The 18,099-nt window shown below is 35.6% G+C and overlaps 1 protein-coding gene across 1 annotated transcript; it reads left to right on the top strand.

The window, feature by feature from the left end:
• Nucleotides 1–14,310: 14,310 nt before the first annotated feature.
• On the top strand, nucleotides 14,311–16,109 carry LOC126627637 (expansin-A4-like). Its single transcript, XM_050297150.1, has 3 exons — nucleotides 14,311–14,543; nucleotides 14,717–15,035; nucleotides 15,542–16,109. Exons 1-3 carry the CDS (start codon nucleotides 14,387–14,389, stop codon nucleotides 15,849–15,851), a joined length of 786 nt encoding a protein of 261 aa, XP_050153107.1. The 5' UTR covers nucleotides 14,311–14,386; the 3' UTR covers nucleotides 15,852–16,109.
• Nucleotides 16,110–18,099: the final 1,990 nt, after the last annotated feature.

Below are 18,099 nucleotides of genomic sequence, written 5' to 3'. Positions count from 1 at the left end.
TCAGGGAGGATAGTTCTCGGCGTAGGTGCTCCGACGATCAAGTAAGAAATGAGTGATGGATGGTAAGTTATATATTCTAAGATGGATGAAAGTGTCAAATCAAAGAGTCGAGAGGCCTACTTATAGGCGTTTGGGAGTTAGTTTATGAGTGCTATGCCAAATGTCTAAGTTGTTAGAAATAAGGCTTAGTGCCATGTTGCATCAACAACATGAGACAGGACAACAGACTAGGATTCTCTCTCCTCCTCTTTCAATCCCCTTCCATCCCTTCCTCTCACATTCTCTATTTTGTCTTTCTCTTTCTATAAAAAAAAAAATTAGTATAAGATGTTGACGTAGCTTAACTGTGACCGTTCAAATAGAAGAAGAGGAAAGGGGAGGAAAAAAAAGAGGAGAGAATCTTACTCTTTCTCTTGTAGTAGGCACATCATGGGTTATAGTACCATTAGTCTGGCCAATCATACATGCAGTTAGGATTTGGCAATTAGGATCTGTTTGGTGATTTATGGTATCTGAGTGGGAGTTGTTGGGTACGATGTAGAGTATCCACGATACTCACTCCGGTTAGAGAGCCTCCGGGCGGTTGACCGCATAGTCTCATTAAGGCTCCAACAATATAGTTGCTTCAAGAATCTAGTAGGGAACCATGCTATGTTGACATGTTGTTATAGTAACATCCGGAGTGTGTGACTCACTCCGAAACAGATCGACAGATTGATTTGGCGGATTCACTATTCCAAAAAGGTACAAATTATGGTCTCACAAAAATATTTAATTATATTCTAATATGGCCCATTATTTGAAAGGAAAACTAGTTAAAAGAGTTTGAAAACTTTGAGTTTTAACAATAAGGACAAAATAAAGAGTCAAGCGAAGAGTACCATGATTGACTTTTTAATGTAAAAATGTGATTTTTCGTTAAATTGAACAATACTAAAAAAATTTCGTTAAAGTTCCTTTATTTAAATAAAAGAACAGATTCAGCCTATCATATACATGGGATGCCAACTTGTTTATATAATAACACTTTAGTGTGTTCCTAAGCAACATCTTTTAATGGTTTATACACTATTTATCCGGTCACTAATAATATTATTTTTATTAGCATACTTTGTCTCTAGAAAAAGAAAAGAAACGAAGTGATTATACACTTCTAGGTAGAGAGATTATTTAAAACCCTTAAGGTCTGTTTGGCAACTGTCTTGCAACATGGCAAAATGAGAGTTAAAATATAACATATGTAATAGATTCCGACTCATTTATCAAAACATTTTAACTACAACCCATTTAACGTAGCATGAAGTTCCCACCCAAAGGCCTTGCGACAATAATGCTATGGATCGTTCAGTACGTGGGCCTCCAAACCTAGGTCGGCTAGGTCATAACGCAAGAAGTCGAGTCCTAGTGCAATGAGGAGTCTCGATAGGACTAATAACCCGGAAGCGAATCCAGCTCGGTTAAGGACTAGGTTGACAATCCTAGTGAAAATAGGACTAGTCGAGTTGGTGTTGATCAGGAGGAGAAGACCTAGTCCGAGTAGGGTTTTAACTCGGATTCAAAGAGATCCAGTGCTATAAATAGGGGAGGCTGTGCATCATTCAAGCCCCCTACAATTCAACACAAAACTGCCCTGCGCAAGCTTTCTCAACAACTTTGAGATTTTTTCTTTTCTTTTCTCGCTGACACATCTTCCGTTGGCATCAACAGCACTGTGGAAGCAACCGGTGATATCTTAAGTCGGCATAGATAACTCTGTCATTGTAGAATCAGTCGGTCTCGCAGTATCTTCCGTTGGCATCAACAGCACTGCGGCGAGGACGGTTGGTTACCTATCCAAGTCTCGGTCGAGAAGGATTTCCGGATCCTTATTGATTGAGGTCATCTCATTAGCCTCCTCGGCGAAGTGAGGTGTTACAGTATATCGAGCTCGGCGCATTGCACGCCGAGTTATTTTATGATTGGATATTCCCAAGTGGGGTTTAGAGTTCGGCATTCGGACGGCCGAACCACGTTCACCATTAAAACTTATATTCGCTTTGAGTATTTGTGCCCTTACACTTTGGTGTCGATTCGGCGTGAGTTTACTCGGTCAAGAAGGATTTCCGGATCCTTATTGATTGAGGTCATCTCATTAGCCTCCTCGGCGAAGTGAGGTGTTACAGTATATCGAGCTCGGCGCATTGCACGCCAAGTTATTTTATGATTGGATATTCCCAAGTGGGGTTTAGAGTTCGGCATTCGGACGGCCGAACCACGTTCACCATTAAAACTTATATTCGCTTTGAGTATTTGTGCCCTTACACTTTGGTGTCGATTCGGCGTGAGTTTACTCTGACGAATAACATCACTGTGACTGAATCCGACGACGACGACTCGTGAACTTCGTAAGAATAGTAACCTTGTCTTCAGGTTCGAGAACCCAAGAGGCCGAGACGCGTTCCTTTCTCGGTCGCAATCGCAAGACGCAGGAGTCAGCCGCGCACCCAACGCAACATCAACAAATTTACTCCTCGGCCGAGCTCGGTCGACGAGTTGGCACGCCCGCATTCACCGAAGGACGTAGTTAGCTTATAGATTACTCGGTCTGCGCGCCACGTAGGCTTGGTAGTTTCTAGGGTCAACAATCACCTAAGAGGAAATTCTAGCTATCATACAAATACAAGTGTACAATCAACAATTTGCCTTATTTCTACCCCTTAAATTGCGTAAATAAATCACTTGACGAAAGACATAAAAAGTGATTATATTTCTCAGATAAAGGAACGCTGCAGAGGCTTAGGCATGTTTTGAGAATATTTTGTTTAATGGTTTGAGTGGGATTAGTAAAATGAATCAATAAAACCACGTAACCCTAAGAACATATCAATGGCCTAAAACTTAAACTAAACCCATAAATCTAACACGACCGATTAAGATTACGATGTTTCGCCACGTGGAATTAGTGCGACACTTTTACATGACTTGTCGTCTGTCCTAGTCGGACATAGATGTAGAAGAGGTGGTAGCGTAAAAACAACACGGATTGAGGCAGAGAATATTTGACGGCGTTAGTTACTAGGAGGAGGGGATTTGATTGGGTGGCGCGCAGAAAAGGCATAGAAGATAACGGAATGAGTGGCCAAATGCGGTTTCGCGGTTATCCCGTCAAAACTATCGGGTTATCAGTTGTCTTACACGTTTCCTTCACTTTCTTCGGGAAGCCCACAGTAACTGTCCTGCCACGCCCGCCAACGTATCCGGTAGCCGGTCACCCTCTTGCTTTTTATACGCTGATCGGTTACATTTTGGACTGGTTGGTGGGTGAGTGGCTGCGAGTGGATTGGGTTTATGGTCTACTGGAGTTTGGGCTTCACCTACTCTCTTTTTTTTTATTATTTTTAATGTGAAATGGGCTTCATGTGCTTTTGTTTTATTTTATTTTTTGAGATTCATGTGCTTTGATTGATGTTACGTGTGATTTAAGCAAGTCAATCTTTTTTGTATGCAACGATAGTTTTACTTTTACAACAAAGTGATGAAGATTTGAATTAAATGCTGCTCACTCGTCAATATAATAAGAGCAAAATTAAAGAAAAACGTTTAAAATTTTTGAATTTTAATGATAATAACAAAATAAAAGGTAAAATGAATAGTACCATGATTGATTTTTTAGTGTAAAAATATGATTTTTCGTTAAAATAAACAGTACCGAAAATTTTTCGTTAAAGTTCCTTATAATTAATTGACATCAATTAAACATTTATAAGAATCGAACATAAAACATTTTATTTATAAGTCAAGTGAAAAGACATACTACTAGTTATAGTACTAATAGCAAGCAAATCTCATTTTGAAGAGTTACGTATGGAGAGAATTTGTCTACAACCAAGATGAATCATTTTATGTCTACAAGGCTTATTAAGAGTATGTTCGAGACTGTTTCTAAAAGGGCTAAATTGATTTCGATTTCTAACATTCAAAATCACTTCTAAATTTGTTTGGTAGACAGACTTAGAAGTGCTTATGACTCAAAAAATGCTTGTTTGAAGAAACACATGTTAAATGCTCATTCAAGAAAGAACTTTCAAGTGCTTTTCTAAGTAATTGATTTTTAATAAAAAAACAAATCAAAGCAACTATAATTAAAGCACTTATGAAAATAAGTGTTTTTTTAGAGAACGAATCTCAAACATGTCCTAAGTATCCACAACACAAGTTATGGTCATGTGGTAAGTTTTGTAGATAATAGATAGTGATTTTTTAGTTTAAATACCAATTATAAGAATTTTTTTAGCTAAAGTACTATGTTTTTAGTTTATTTAGCTAAAATACTATATTTTTAGCTTAGGTACCAATAAAAGAGTCAACCAAAACAATTCTATAAATACAACTATAATCGAAAATAATTACATGATTGTCACTCAATCCTACCGCGTTTTTCAATCCACCAAACTTTTCCTTGTGACTAATTGATCAAATTTTTCGACAACCGACTGATCAAATTTTCTGGTCTCAATGTCATTGTCCAAAAATGACCTTCAAAAGAAACATATTAAGTAATGAATTTTCTCATAAGTTCTCTAATTTTATTTTGTATACATGTTAAAAAACAATAAACCCACACAACAGAACATAATTGAAGATGAAAATGTTCCACATATTGTTTTTTAAGTCATTGTTGAACCATGACTTGAAATTTTTCGATGATCAGAAAAAAGTTTCATTCACAATGAACATGGTCGGTCGACAATTTCTGACACAGGCATTGGTGACATGTGGGTCATCTACAATGAGAATAAAAATATAAATGGTCTTATGCTTATAAGCGTATACATTTGCCCACAATTTGGGGCTTAATCTAAGTAGAATGGGAAGGGATTGGTAGTTTTCCTTAAAACTTCTATTAAAATTGGTTTAGTCTCAATTTGCCTTAAAAGATTTACTCATGATGACACAATATGTTTCTCCTACTCATAGAGGAAAATTACTTTGAATGTCATGAGGAGTGTAGGCCTTACACTCCCTTATTTCTTTAATATAAATCTTGTGACATTTCTATACCATTCATCATGCACGTCGAGCGGGATGAGTACTAAAAGAAGAAAGAGCATACACATGTTATATTGAGTTATTATCATACTGATCATTTGTGAAGGTGGAAACATTTTAGTTACACTAACAAACGAATAATATTGTCTCAAGATATATCGCTAAAATCGACATTATTAACCATTAATTTTGTGATTATAAAGATCGTAATTTTTGTCACGTAATTAGAATTTAGTTGTGACATATTAAAGAAAATTCTAATTAGAAATCTTGATATATAGAAATAGTATATTCACAAATAGGTAATCATCAATAATGCAAGTGATAGTTGTCAAGTCACTTAAAGACACTAAGTAAATGAATAAAGTAGGGGTGATTAGTGTACTAAACAAATGGATTAAGCCAATGACTCGCCAACAAATCGGGAACCAAGTGGGACTGTGGGAGTTTGCTCAATTAGCTAGCAATCACGTGCCCTTTTCTTTTGTTCTGGGACATATCACCTTTCTATGCACCATACATTTCACGTAAATCTTTATAAATTTTCATCTTTAATCCATCAAATCTTTTGTTTGCAATATTCCTTTCTTGTTGATAGACCTTATCGTCGTTGCCTTTTGGTAGCTCCGCCCAAGATTTGGTTAGCTAGCTGTGCCATTGTCCCATGTCCCATGAGAGAGAGAGAGAGAGACAGGTTGCAGCTAAAACAAAAGGGATGGAATGGTGGGCGGCGGGATGGAAGGGAATCATTTGCTTATTTAATTATCACCATAAAATTCATTATTTTCTAGAGAACAAAGTATTCGTCAATTTTTTTGAACTCAACTAGATGTCTCAAATATTTTTTTTTTTGGCTAATATTTTGCAAGGACAATTTATGAGACGCAACTTGAAAAATAGACCATCCGAATCGTTAAAGTACGACGTAATGTGACCCCCACAACTAATCACTATTTTTATTTATTTTTTTTAATAAAAATGAAGATCTCTTTAGATAAAAGGCCTGATATATATATATATATATATATATATATATATGCTTGCTTTTCAAGATTCAACACAACAACAAGGATCATCGGTGAATAATTCCTTAGAATCTTGAATTATGCTGCATAAAAATGAAACTCTTGGATATATTACTTTATTAGATGTATTTGTATATAAGAGTTATGTTAATTAGCATTTGTCTCTCAATGGCCTAAACTACAAGAAATTCTTGTATAAGTCGACTACTAATAACGAAGTTTTATTAAAAATGGTGGGTATACAGATAGTAGTACAGTTATTTTTATTTTTAGTTTGTTAACTTTTTACGAGAAATTTTTAGATTTTTCGGCAAGTCTCTACAAGTAAGATCACTAAATAGTGGGCCACACTCGCAACCAATTTCACATAAATTATTCTTATTAATTCAGGCAACTCAAGTAAAGGCCCTCTAACTTGAGCCCGATTAATCTGCATGCTATCATTCTATGTCAATGTTTATGATAGATGGATATGCGGCCTATTTATAGAGGAGGATTCCTCCTCTCCTAATCTCTCTCCCCTTCATTCCTCTCTTATTTGAACGGTTATGGTTTAGTCACGTTAACATCTTATATTAATTTTTTTTATAGAGACAAAAAACAATATGTGAGAGGAGGAGAGGGAAGGGGATGGGAATAGAAGGGGAGAAAATCCTCCCCCATTACTAACATTGATATTATTATTACCTCCTACCTGCACATCTCTAGATGATGTTTATCACAAAATGCCTTATTGTAATCAAGAATATTTTTGCTCACCACTCTCAAGTAGTGATGATGATGTTCATTACCTTATTTATCAACGTTATATGAATTTAAATATCAAATTTTTTGTAGCGAATAAATATAAATCTCAAAATTTAAACTCATCTAACGATAATAAATAAAGGGGTGAGCAAAAACATTCTTTGTTATCATCATTTATTTTGTCAATTTTCCGTGGCTACAGATTTACATTCTTATAAGTTGGAAGCCAATCAGATTTTTGTGAAACGCATCTCTCTTTGGGGCTCTTCTTTACTTAGTTAAAATCTAACAAGCCCAACCCAAGCCTTGATAGTTGAGTAGCTTTTTGTTCTCTCAAGCTGCCCAAAAATGTTTTTGGGCTCCAATTGGATGAGATGGTCCAGGGTAATTTGGGAAGACCAACCCAACTTCAAATCCTTTTCATCAAAGTTGTTGTATAACATTGGTTCCATGTCCTACCACGTAAGCATATTGGTTTCGCGGAGGAACTAACGCTTCACATTTTGTAAAATTTAAATATCTCAGGGCACGTTTGATAACAATTTGGTTTCAGTCCTACCACGTAAGCAAATTGGTTTCTGGAAGGAAGTAATGATTCGTATTTGTAGAATTTAAATATCTCAGGGCACGTTTGAGAACAATTTAGTTTGTAAACTTGTGTTAGTGATGGAGGGAAAGACATCGAAGAAATAAGTACAGAACAATGGAAGATTGATGATGGGATTCTAGGAGTTATATTGAAGACATGTATAAGGAAAATAACACAAATTATGAAAACTACAAATCATAAACCAAACATTAGTTTACGTTACTTTCACTTTTAAAATTTTGTTTTCATTCATTGTTCTTTATTTCTTTCCTTCCTCAGACCACTCTTATGTATTCCTTTATTCTTCCATACACTTTCCCTGCATCTAAAGCACACCAAAAAAAAAAAAATTATATATATAAAAAAACTAACCAAATGATTACCAAACCGACTTTTGGTTCAGGAACCAAATCTAAGCTAGAGAAATTTCATGACAAAATAAAACAGAATATCACAGCTATGTAGATAAAAAAACACAATCATATACTTAATACAAGCAAACACTAGTTCTATATACTAATTAAACTGCATTACGTTCTCTTAATCCAAAAGCAAGGAAATTAATTACATGTTTTCCTTTAATGTAGTTCTTTTGATGATCATTAATATTTTATATTCCTGATGAAACCTCCAATCCTTATAACTTCATTCAATTTTTCAAGTGCATTGGCCCAATGGTTCTGAAAGCTTCAACTCTTTCATTGTAAAGTGATCCACCAACCTACTCTATATTTGTATATATTCTTTCGACCCAGAAAATTGACATACTTGCAGGCACATTATCTTCGAAACGGATAAGAGCTCACGTCTCCTTCATCTAATCCATCCTTTCTTGGGTGCTTTTGTTGAGTTTGAATGTGGCTTTTTTGGGGATATAATTTTTCACTAGCATAAAAAAGAATTTTTTTTTATTATTTTTTTATAAGAGAAATTTAATTTTTGCCATGTTTTACTATGTTTTTCTATTTACTTATTTTTATTTTTAGCTCGTGTTTCAAATTCGAAATTCACTACCGACTTCAAATTCAAGGCGTGACAGGTCATATTCAATTGGCCATTATATATGGTTTATCAGCTAGCAGGTCATCTCAAACAAATGCATATATTAACGTACAAAATCCCTTTGACTTGAACAAAAAAAAAACCTTAAAATATTCCCATAAAAAAAACTTAAATTTAATTATGAACTGGGTTTTTGCCCCATAAGTACTAATGTATATATGCACATACATTCTCTTGGCAACAAAGCCATGTGGACCATGTGGTTTCGTAGCGTAAAGCGCTGGCTAGCTAGCTCATGTTCATCGTTGAAAATTTGACGTAATTAGCAATATGAAATATGTTTAATTTCCTTCTCAACGTGCCCAATTGATTTTAAAATAAGATAGATAAACTGACCCCAAATGCCCAAAAAATGGAAAATAAAATTAGAATTCTTGAATATTATTGACTTGACTCTCTCAAAATGATTTGTAATTTGGTCATTTGCCCTATAAATGTGGGTGGTAGTTAGACTAGTTGATGTGGTAGTTATAGTCCTCATGAGGCACTTTTATCTTTACCAATTCGCCTACAAGAACGAAAACAATGAATAAAGACATTAAAATTAAATATGATTGCAGCCAATTAGTATTACGGTCTTTATTTGTTAATGAGATGTCTTATTATTTTAGGTTCAAATCTCGTAGATAACGAGTTTAATACTAATTTTTTCATCTCACCCCTAATAGTAAGTATATCGTTGTATATATATAAAAGAAGGGTGATGCTATCCACACACCTATATATATCTCTCGCACACCGCTCTCAATTTATGGTCGTCGATCGAATGGGTTAAAGAAGATCAATTGACAAAACCTTAAAAGAAAAAGTTGATTATGACTGCAATGAGTGCATGACTCAGTTGGTTAAGAACATTCTTTTTTACACTCGAGACCCTGTTTTGCGAATCCTCTCCTCAAATATCACTTGTATTACTGTATATAGAATAAAATTATAAAAGCTGAGTATAATAAACCTAGTGGTGGTGGTGTGGTGCATGAAAAGGAAGAAAGTTGAAGATATGATTCTAAATTTGCTTGCTTGAGAAACTTGGAATTTAATTTATTTTTTTTCCATGGTAGGGGCTTTGCGTAAAACTCAATGGAGCCTAGACATATAGTTGCATGCCTCTTTTTTTCATATAAAGATGAGACATCAAAATATAGTAAATGGTCCCCTTGCTAGGTCTAATAAAGATGAGGCAAGTTTTCAACCAATTCCAAAGCATGAATGATGAGCTTTCTAATAGTAAGCAAAAAATTAATTAATTAGGTCAATTTGTTTTAGGACTGTAATTTTACAACCACCACACGCATTTGGTGACATTTTTGGCACATTGAGTGATTAAATTGTTTTGATTCGTTGGAGATATAAGCTTTTGATTTGGTGTCCTTTTTGGCACATCGAGACTAAAATGTTTTTATGAGTCTTTTTGGCCTCCCAAAAGGTGGATTGTCGTGGCGAACCACCCGCTGTTCTCTTTAAAAAAATATATATATATATATATATATTATGATTTAACAATCTCTCAAAAAATGGTTTGTTTTATTATTATTATTAAAAAAAATAGTTTTAAATGGAGTGTACCAACTACCAAACTTTGAAGAAACGTAGTGAACTTTTTGGTATTCAGTTATTATACTACATAATCATATGAATTGCTTGCCAAGTGAGAAATGATGTTACATGCTTGAAAAGCTAGTTAGTGATCTACAATTCTCTTAAAAATTACTTTATTGAGAGATTTTTTTCGGCTTTCTAGGCAAAATGGTTTATAAGATTAGCACAACTCTTCACTTTGGTCACTGACAATGAAAATTGATAGGACTCGTCCCTGAGTTTGCCCACTGTAAATCATTTTGGTCCTTTCATGAAACATCAGTCAATATCCTCATTAGATTGTCACGTGAGCGACCATGTTACTACCGTTTAAGAGTATTTTTATCAAACCAACTCCTCCAATTAACAAGTATATTGACAGATTTTTTACAAAAAGACCAAAATGATTTACGGTGAACAAACTCAGTGACCAGTTTTATCGATTTTTATTGCCAGGAACCAAAATGAAGAGTTATATATGTGAATCTTAGGAACCATTTGGCTCTATTGCTATAATCACTTCTTATTAAAAATATTAAATTTCTTCGCTATATACAGTAAAACGAGTGAATCTCATAAAACTCACATATCTGATTGCATAACTGCATAACACACACTCGCACACAACAAGACATGCACCGGGTTACACATCAACTACTACTACATATAAAGTACTTCTGGGTGATGAAACTAATAAGTGTCACAGTTAACAGAATCACAGACAAAGTAAACAACAACATCAACATCCTTCCCAGCTTCAAAGGAGATCAATAATTATGTCATATGTTCTATCTACCAAGCCACGCTGAAAGTAAAATTGAAGTCTCTCTCTCTCTCTCTCTCTCTCTCTCTCTCTCTCTCTCTACAATACACAACACGTAAAACACAAACGAAAGACCTAGAAAATAATTAAACAAGACTTTTAGTCGTGGAAAATATTCACATGCATTGAGATGGTGTTTTCATGGGACTGAATCCAACACAGGGTGACTGGGCGATCGAAGTGGTTTGGTGATGTGTTGTTGAACAACACAGCTAAATGATCTTGCGAGATGCGATGACGTGGTGAATATCTCTCTTAGATTTTTTTGATGGGTACGAAATAAACTCTTTCTGTCAACCCAAATCGACATCCTTGATCCAAAAAGGCAGCAAGGCATTACCTTCCTAACCGTTTTTGTGGCTTTTCTGTGCCGACTTTCTTTAGCAAAAAGCTATGTGTTGTCGAATAGAAATGCCACCCTCTCCTTTGTCCTCCCCCTTCCAATTCATGATTGTGCGATTCTAGATCTTGAGTTTCTAATAGAATGCGACCATTCGTGACAATATATATCAAGTGACGTGAAAGTACGTGGATTATTGGATTCAACGCGTGAATAAATGTTAAGAAGACTATCTCAAAAGTGAGACTATTCATGAATTTTTTGTCATCTTATGTTTTTGGCACAATATTTTATAATGTTAGCACATTAATTGATGTTAAATTATAAGTGGCAGAAAATCCATGAAGAGTCTGACTTTGAGAGAGTCTCTTTAGCAGTTCCCTTATTCTAAATTAACTGAAATAAAAGAGAGAAGCCCATGATTATTAAACTATTAGGAATATTTCTCTTCTCTAATGTGAGATTCATATTGTCAACAATTCTATATATGCAGTTAAGTGCAAGATCAAATTCAATGATACAAAAAAAGTTTTTCCTATCTTTTTTTTTCTTGTATCAATGAAGTAGAAATTATGTTCTACATGCAAAGTAACATTCATACCAAGTGATTTTTTTTTTTTTTTTTTTTTTTTGGGAATATATTGTGTAATATGATAGAACTTATGGTGATAGTACAAGAGAGTTTCTTAGGGAGTTCGATGGTAATGATTTCTGTACTCTTTTCACTTATATATATATATATATATATATATATATATATATATATCTCTCTCTCTCTCTCTTTTTATAATTGGATTAAACAAATCACAAATGAATCGAGGGTAAAAATTAATATGAACATGCAGAAAGTGAAAAGTTGTGTGTAAAAATCACTCTTCTATTATAAATCAATAAAAATAAAAAATGGAAAACAAGATGTAAACATGTCATCAAGTGTCCTTGATAATAGTGTCCACCATAAGATCAGGTGATACATGGACTTAATTATCAATAATATTGTCCAAAATCCCTACAATTATTGGTTGCTTTTGTTAGAAATATTCTTTCATTTCTGAGTTAAGTTTATTATAATTAGATAAAACAAATCACTTGATGGATAATTGGGTTACATGTAATAATTATACACACATATATATATATATATATATATATATATATATATATATATATATATAGGACAAGGATTGTCTGGGCTCCTTTTTTCCATGTTCTTTTATGCCCTCCTGTTTTGTGTGGTTATAGTTAAATCACGTCAACATTTTATAATTTTTTTTATAAAAATAATAAGACAAAAAATGAATAGTAATATAAAATATTGACGTGGCTTAACCGTAATCATACAAACAAGAGTGTATGGAAGAGTATGAAAAAAGGGAGGGAAAACAATCATTGTCTATAAATATATATATATATATATATATATATATATATATATATATATATATGTTGGATTAAAGTAGGTGTCACAAAGCAAATACTGAGTATTTGACCTGGAAGTCAGAGTGACGTAGGCAAATGCGTAGGTCCACCGTATCCATGTGCTGTGTACGCAGTTGTACGACGGATGCACGGCGTAATACGAGCACCGACGAATGCGGAAATGATTGGGCCCCGTTGAAGGATAAAACCCAATCCGCACCCTTTGAAAAAAGAAAAAAAAAAAGAAGACAATTTGTGGATAAATTGTAGCTGCGTCAAAGGCCTGTGCCTATTGGAATCTTATTTCCTCTTTTAGGAAAGTGAGAAGCTATTTTCCCCATCAATCCCTAGATTCACTCTTGATTACTTTTGACAATACAAATGTATACCAACGTGTTATGCTGTGAGATTAATAGTATTGGCCTGAATTCCAAATTATATCATATTCGTAGAGTGATTTAATATATTTTTTCATAATATGATAAGTAATGCTCACCGTTGATTAATAGTATTGGACTGAATTCCATATTATATCATATTCGTTAAATGCAAGGTTCGCACTATTGGCAACCTTATGTTATTTTCCAAAGAAATCATTTTATATGAATTATAAAAGATTTACAATGCTCAATCAATACAATACGAATAAACATGCATTGCTCTACTCTAATTGCAAGAGACATTGATTTAAGGAGCAAACATGGCAACAGTAATGAATAAGAACTCAAAATTTAAATGATAAGGAGAGAACTGCGAGCAAATCAACACATAAAGAAACCCTTAATTCAACACTAAAACCACACCTATCCAAACCACAATACATATCAATCAAACTCCGCAGCAATAAAATAAATTTTCAAGTAAAAACATTGCATCCGTACCATTGAGTAGGGCAGGCAAAGTCTTCCCTCCCATTCACCATACAGTCCACAATGCACCCACTATCTAGAAAGTCAAGAGGCAAAAAGGAGGGAACAAAAAGAAAGAAAATCCTTGCTTTGTAGCCAAAGAGAGAGGGCGCAGTTGATGCCACAACTTGCAAACCAAGCAAACCGGTTTCATCCAATATCATCACGACTCCCTTGAGCCCCGACCTTGTTGACCCTACATATACCACCATCCCTTTTTACACAAAACCCCCCATCTTTCTTTTCTTATCTTCTCTTTATAGAAAGATCAAAATAATTTTATTGACGGAACATAACAATCTGATAATAAGTTAATATGGGACGAACAAATTTAGACAATAAGGTTTAATCTCTTACTACTATTCTTTCAAGCAGCATATTCTTTTTCCACTCAGAGCAATTGAAGCGAGCCAAACTCCTATCTCCTCAAATGCACCAAGATCATAATGTACGATGTACAATCCTCACCATAAAACTTGTTAAAATGAAGTTTTTTTTTTTGTTTTTTGTTTTTTATTTTATATTCAAAATGATATCTGAAATTAGCGTAACTTCTCGCTTAGATATCTAAAATTTAAAATCGATAAAAGTAGTTATAAGATTGTCTACCGTCAACTATTTAAGCTAAAAAGCCTAAAATGAATCAACCCAAAGGTATTTACGTCAGTTGAGAATAAAAAAGGAGTTGAACGAAATTACCGCCAAAGCCGCATTAATTAAGGTGATAATTTTGGTCACTTTTTGACAATTGTTTCGCTTCAACTTTGTTCATAAATACCACCTCACCCCCTCTGCTTTCTCCTCACACCCAAACCCTCCACAGCCGAAAACCCCCATTTCTCTCTCTCTCTCTCTCTCTAGAAAGCAATGGCCGCCATGGCTCCTCTGCTCTGCATTGTTTCTCTCATGGCACTGGCGAGTACCATTGTAGTCGACGCCAGAATTCCTGGTGTTTACACTGGCGGCGCGTGGCAGGATGCTCATGCTACTTTCTATGGTGGCAGTGATGCCTCTGGAACTATGGGTAAGCCCAAAACATTTCATGACCCCATGCATTTTTCTAAGCATAACATACCATAAGTTCATTCCTTCTGGATTTACACCCCCAATTTCAAAGACCCACATCAAAATTTCCTAATTTGTTTAACAATATTTCAATTTAGTCCACTCACTTTGATTGTTTTTGTGTGTATATAGGAGGAGCTTGTGGGTACGGAAATCTGTACAGCCAGGGCTACGGAGTGAACACGGCTGCGCTGAGCACGGCTCTCTTTAACAGCGGCTTGAGCTGTGGAGCTTGCTTCGAACTCAAGTGCGCCAATCAGCCACAGTGGTGCAAATCTGGCAGTCCCTCCATTTTTGTCACGGCCACAAACTTTTGCCCGCCAAACTTCGCCCAGCCCAGTGACGATGGCGGCTGGTGCAACCCGCCTCGCACCCACTTCGATCTCGCCATGCCCATGTTCCTCAAGATCGCTGAGTACCGCGCCGGCATTGTCCCCGTTTCTTACCGCCGGTGAGCTCGCTCTCTCTGTTTCTCTATTTTTCTTTTGTTCGAAATTACTTTAGCAATGCGTCTTCAATTTTGCCCTCGACTTTTAATTTGGTTCTGAGCCTTTTAATGTTTTAAAACACGACGATTAGGCTCGCACTATAAAATTTCTCAAATTTTCTGTCAAATTGAGACTATTTTTGTCCATTTAAATACGGAAACCTAAAAGTTAATGTGATAAGTTTAACGTCTAATAATCAAATTGAAAGTTGAATAGACTATTTTTCTTATTTGAATGATAAAAACAACCCGTTATTAGTTAAAATTGACAATTTAAGTTTATTGAACAAATTAACACGTTTTAGAAAATTATAAGAGTTTGGACTAAATTAAAGATCGAGAGGGTAAATTGGTAAAAAAGAAGGTTTTGAGTTTAAGGGGCATTGTTTATTTTTTTATTTTTTTGTAAAGTGAATGACATCTCGTCGTTTGTAAATAGCGAATAGACTAAAATGCCCTTTTTTGCGCAGAGTGCCATGCCGGAAGCAAGGTGGAATCAGGTTCACAATCAACGGTCACAAGTACTTCAACTTGGTTCTGATCCACAACGTCGCGGGCGCGGGGGATATAGTGAAGGCGTACGTTAAAGGGACGAACACTCCGTGGATGAGCCTGAGCCGCAACTGGGGTCAGAACTGGCAGTCTAACTCAGTCCTGGTTGGACAGTCGCTCTCCTTCAGGGTGACAGGCAGTGACCGACGCACCTCCACCTCCTGGAACATCGTCCCTTCCAACTGGCAGTTCGGCCAAACCTTCACCGGCAAGAACTTCAGGGTCTAACTATTCAATTTTCCCGCTTTTTAATATATCTGGTGTCGGTAAAAGAGAGTGAGAAAGTAAAAGTACTCTTCGAGGGTGGGGTTAAAGTTCAAACTTTTTTTTTTACTGGTGGTGGTGGAGTGAAAAAAGCTCAAAGCCGGAAAGTGAAAGTTGTAAGCAGCTGAGGTGGCTGTAAAGGTCGTGTAGCCCGCTGCTTTGGTTATCTGATCATGATTATAATTTATAATTATAATTAATATACTTTAATTTCATAGACAATTAGACACGATCAAGTATTTTTCTGTTTTCTGTTTTTGCTTTTTGCTTTTGATTTTGTTCTGCGTTTTGTGCTTTTCGGTGGGATGCTCTGCAAATTGCAACTTTGCATTTGGGGTGTTGTTTTACCGGCAATCATAGACTTTGAACGGATGTCTGCCACCCGCGGCGGAATAAGAATAAACATTTTGACCGATTCGTGTTTGTTTCACATTTCGCTCGGGGAGATTTTAGGTCAGGCGATCTGATCACGTGTCTTGTCCTACAATCTAATAAAATATTATTATATCATCACTTACTTTCATATCGATTTATCTTGACAAGCATATTGACACAATATCGAGGTATCGATGCTACCAGTAATATGCATGATATGATGATATTTGATTGTCGGACATGCTACTTGGTCAAGCAGTCTAAGCCAAGTTTATTTCTTTCACACACCACTAAACTGAAAACTGTGACTACTTTTCTACATGCTCTACTATTGTTGGATTCGTTGTGTTGAAGTCTAAATGAGGTTTAAGTTGGTTCCACGTCACTGACATCAGGTTGGATTAGGTTCTATAGTCATATAACTTGGTAAATTTTTTAATTCAGTTGATTGCAACTTTCTCAAGTTTTGGAGAGGAACTTAGATGAACGGAGAAGAGCATTGTATCGTGACCATTTATTGTTTTCATTATATACTATTTATATTTAATTTTAAATTTTAAAATTTGAAATGATTTTTTATCGCACGATATACGATTAACAATTACGATTACGGGATCTCTAAGATCCCCAGGAAAATGATGGCGAGGGGAAAATGATCATTACCGATCCTTTTCCTAGTGATCCTACGATCTTACCCATTCATGGTATATTCCAGATCAATTGTTCATTGTCTTGGGTTTTAAGCCAGCTGAAAATTTCAGCACAATTTTCTCACTTTTCCACACCCTAATGTGGCTGTTTCATTCAAGTTTTTCTCCCTCTTATCATGATATCATCCACGATTTGTTTAAGTCCTCGAATCCTTAATAATTATTTTCAAGTCCTCGTTTCATGCAAGTCCTTCTATCTCTTGGGGGCATTGTTCTCCTTTGTTTCAGATTTATTGTTTAGGGTTTATGATTTGTTTAATAAAACAGGATTTAGGGTCATTAATCATCAGGTTCAAGCAGTCCAGGTCTTTAATCATCATGTCCAATCCAAAACTCAAAAATCAACCAATGATGAAACATAATATAGAACCCTTAATTAGATAATTATATTTCAATTTTCAACCAAAGAAATAGAAAGAAAAAAAAACAAAATTTGGAAAAATTAATTGAAAAATAAGAAAATGTGAGATGGAATTTAGTAGAAAAACGGGACAGAGAGAACCCGCCATCTGTGGATACCATCGCTACGGTTGTCTGGCCGCTGCCCGACTCCCACCCAAACGGTGCGAATCGGGCCTTCACTGTAAGCACCGTTGGTCTCCGCGAGAAAGCAAATCAAAATCGCTTCCTCTGAAAAACCCAACAAGTGCCATATATTCCCAAAACCCTCAAATCACACACACAAAAAACCCTAAAATTAAAAATTAAAAATTAAAAATTAAAAATCCCTCTGTACCGAAAAGGGGGCTGGGGGGGCTCATATCAAGTGTATAGAATTGGATGGCCTGTCATTGCGGGTCGGACCCAATCGGGTAGAAAGAGTCGAGGAGCGCAACAGTTTCGGCAGAGACGCCAAAAGCCTGCAATTCAGGTGAAAAGCGGCGGCGAGTGTTCTGCTCTCTCTTTGATCTCCTTGAAACTTTTGACCAATTAGGTTTTCCAGCGTATGTCTGGAGGAACGGCCGCTCAAGCCTCTCTCTTTCTAATCACAGCCCTAATTTTTAACAGAAGACGTAGGCGATGGTGATCTGAGGCTTTGGGTAGACAGAACACGAATATATATAGCACTAGGGTTAATTTTGGAGAGTGGAAAAGGAAAACGGCGTCGTTCTGCGTAAAAGAATTTT

This window comes from Malus sylvestris, chromosome 7 (genome assembly GCF_916048215.2).
Source record: "Malus sylvestris chromosome 7, drMalSylv7.2, whole genome shotgun sequence".
In the NCBI taxonomy this organism is placed as follows: Eukaryota; Viridiplantae; Streptophyta; class Magnoliopsida; order Rosales; family Rosaceae; genus Malus; species Malus sylvestris.
This window is presented reverse-complemented; position numbering and strand designations above follow the sequence as displayed.

What these genes read in the sequence shown, in the direction of transcription:
- LOC126627637 (XM_050297150.1), top strand. Translation starts at nt 14,387, where the DNA reads ATGGCCGCCATGGCTCCTCTGCTCTGCATTGTTTCTCTCATGGCACTG. An exon ending in TGATGCCTCTGGAACTATGG is followed by an intron (nt 14,544 to 14,716) that starts GTAAGCCCAAAA and finishes GTGTGTATATAG; the next exon opens with GAGGAGCTTGTGGGTACGGA. An exon ending in GTCCCCGTTTCTTACCGCCG is followed by an intron (nt 15,036 to 15,541) that starts GTGAGCTCGCTC and finishes TTTTTTGCGCAG; the next exon opens with AGTGCCATGCCGGAAGCAAG.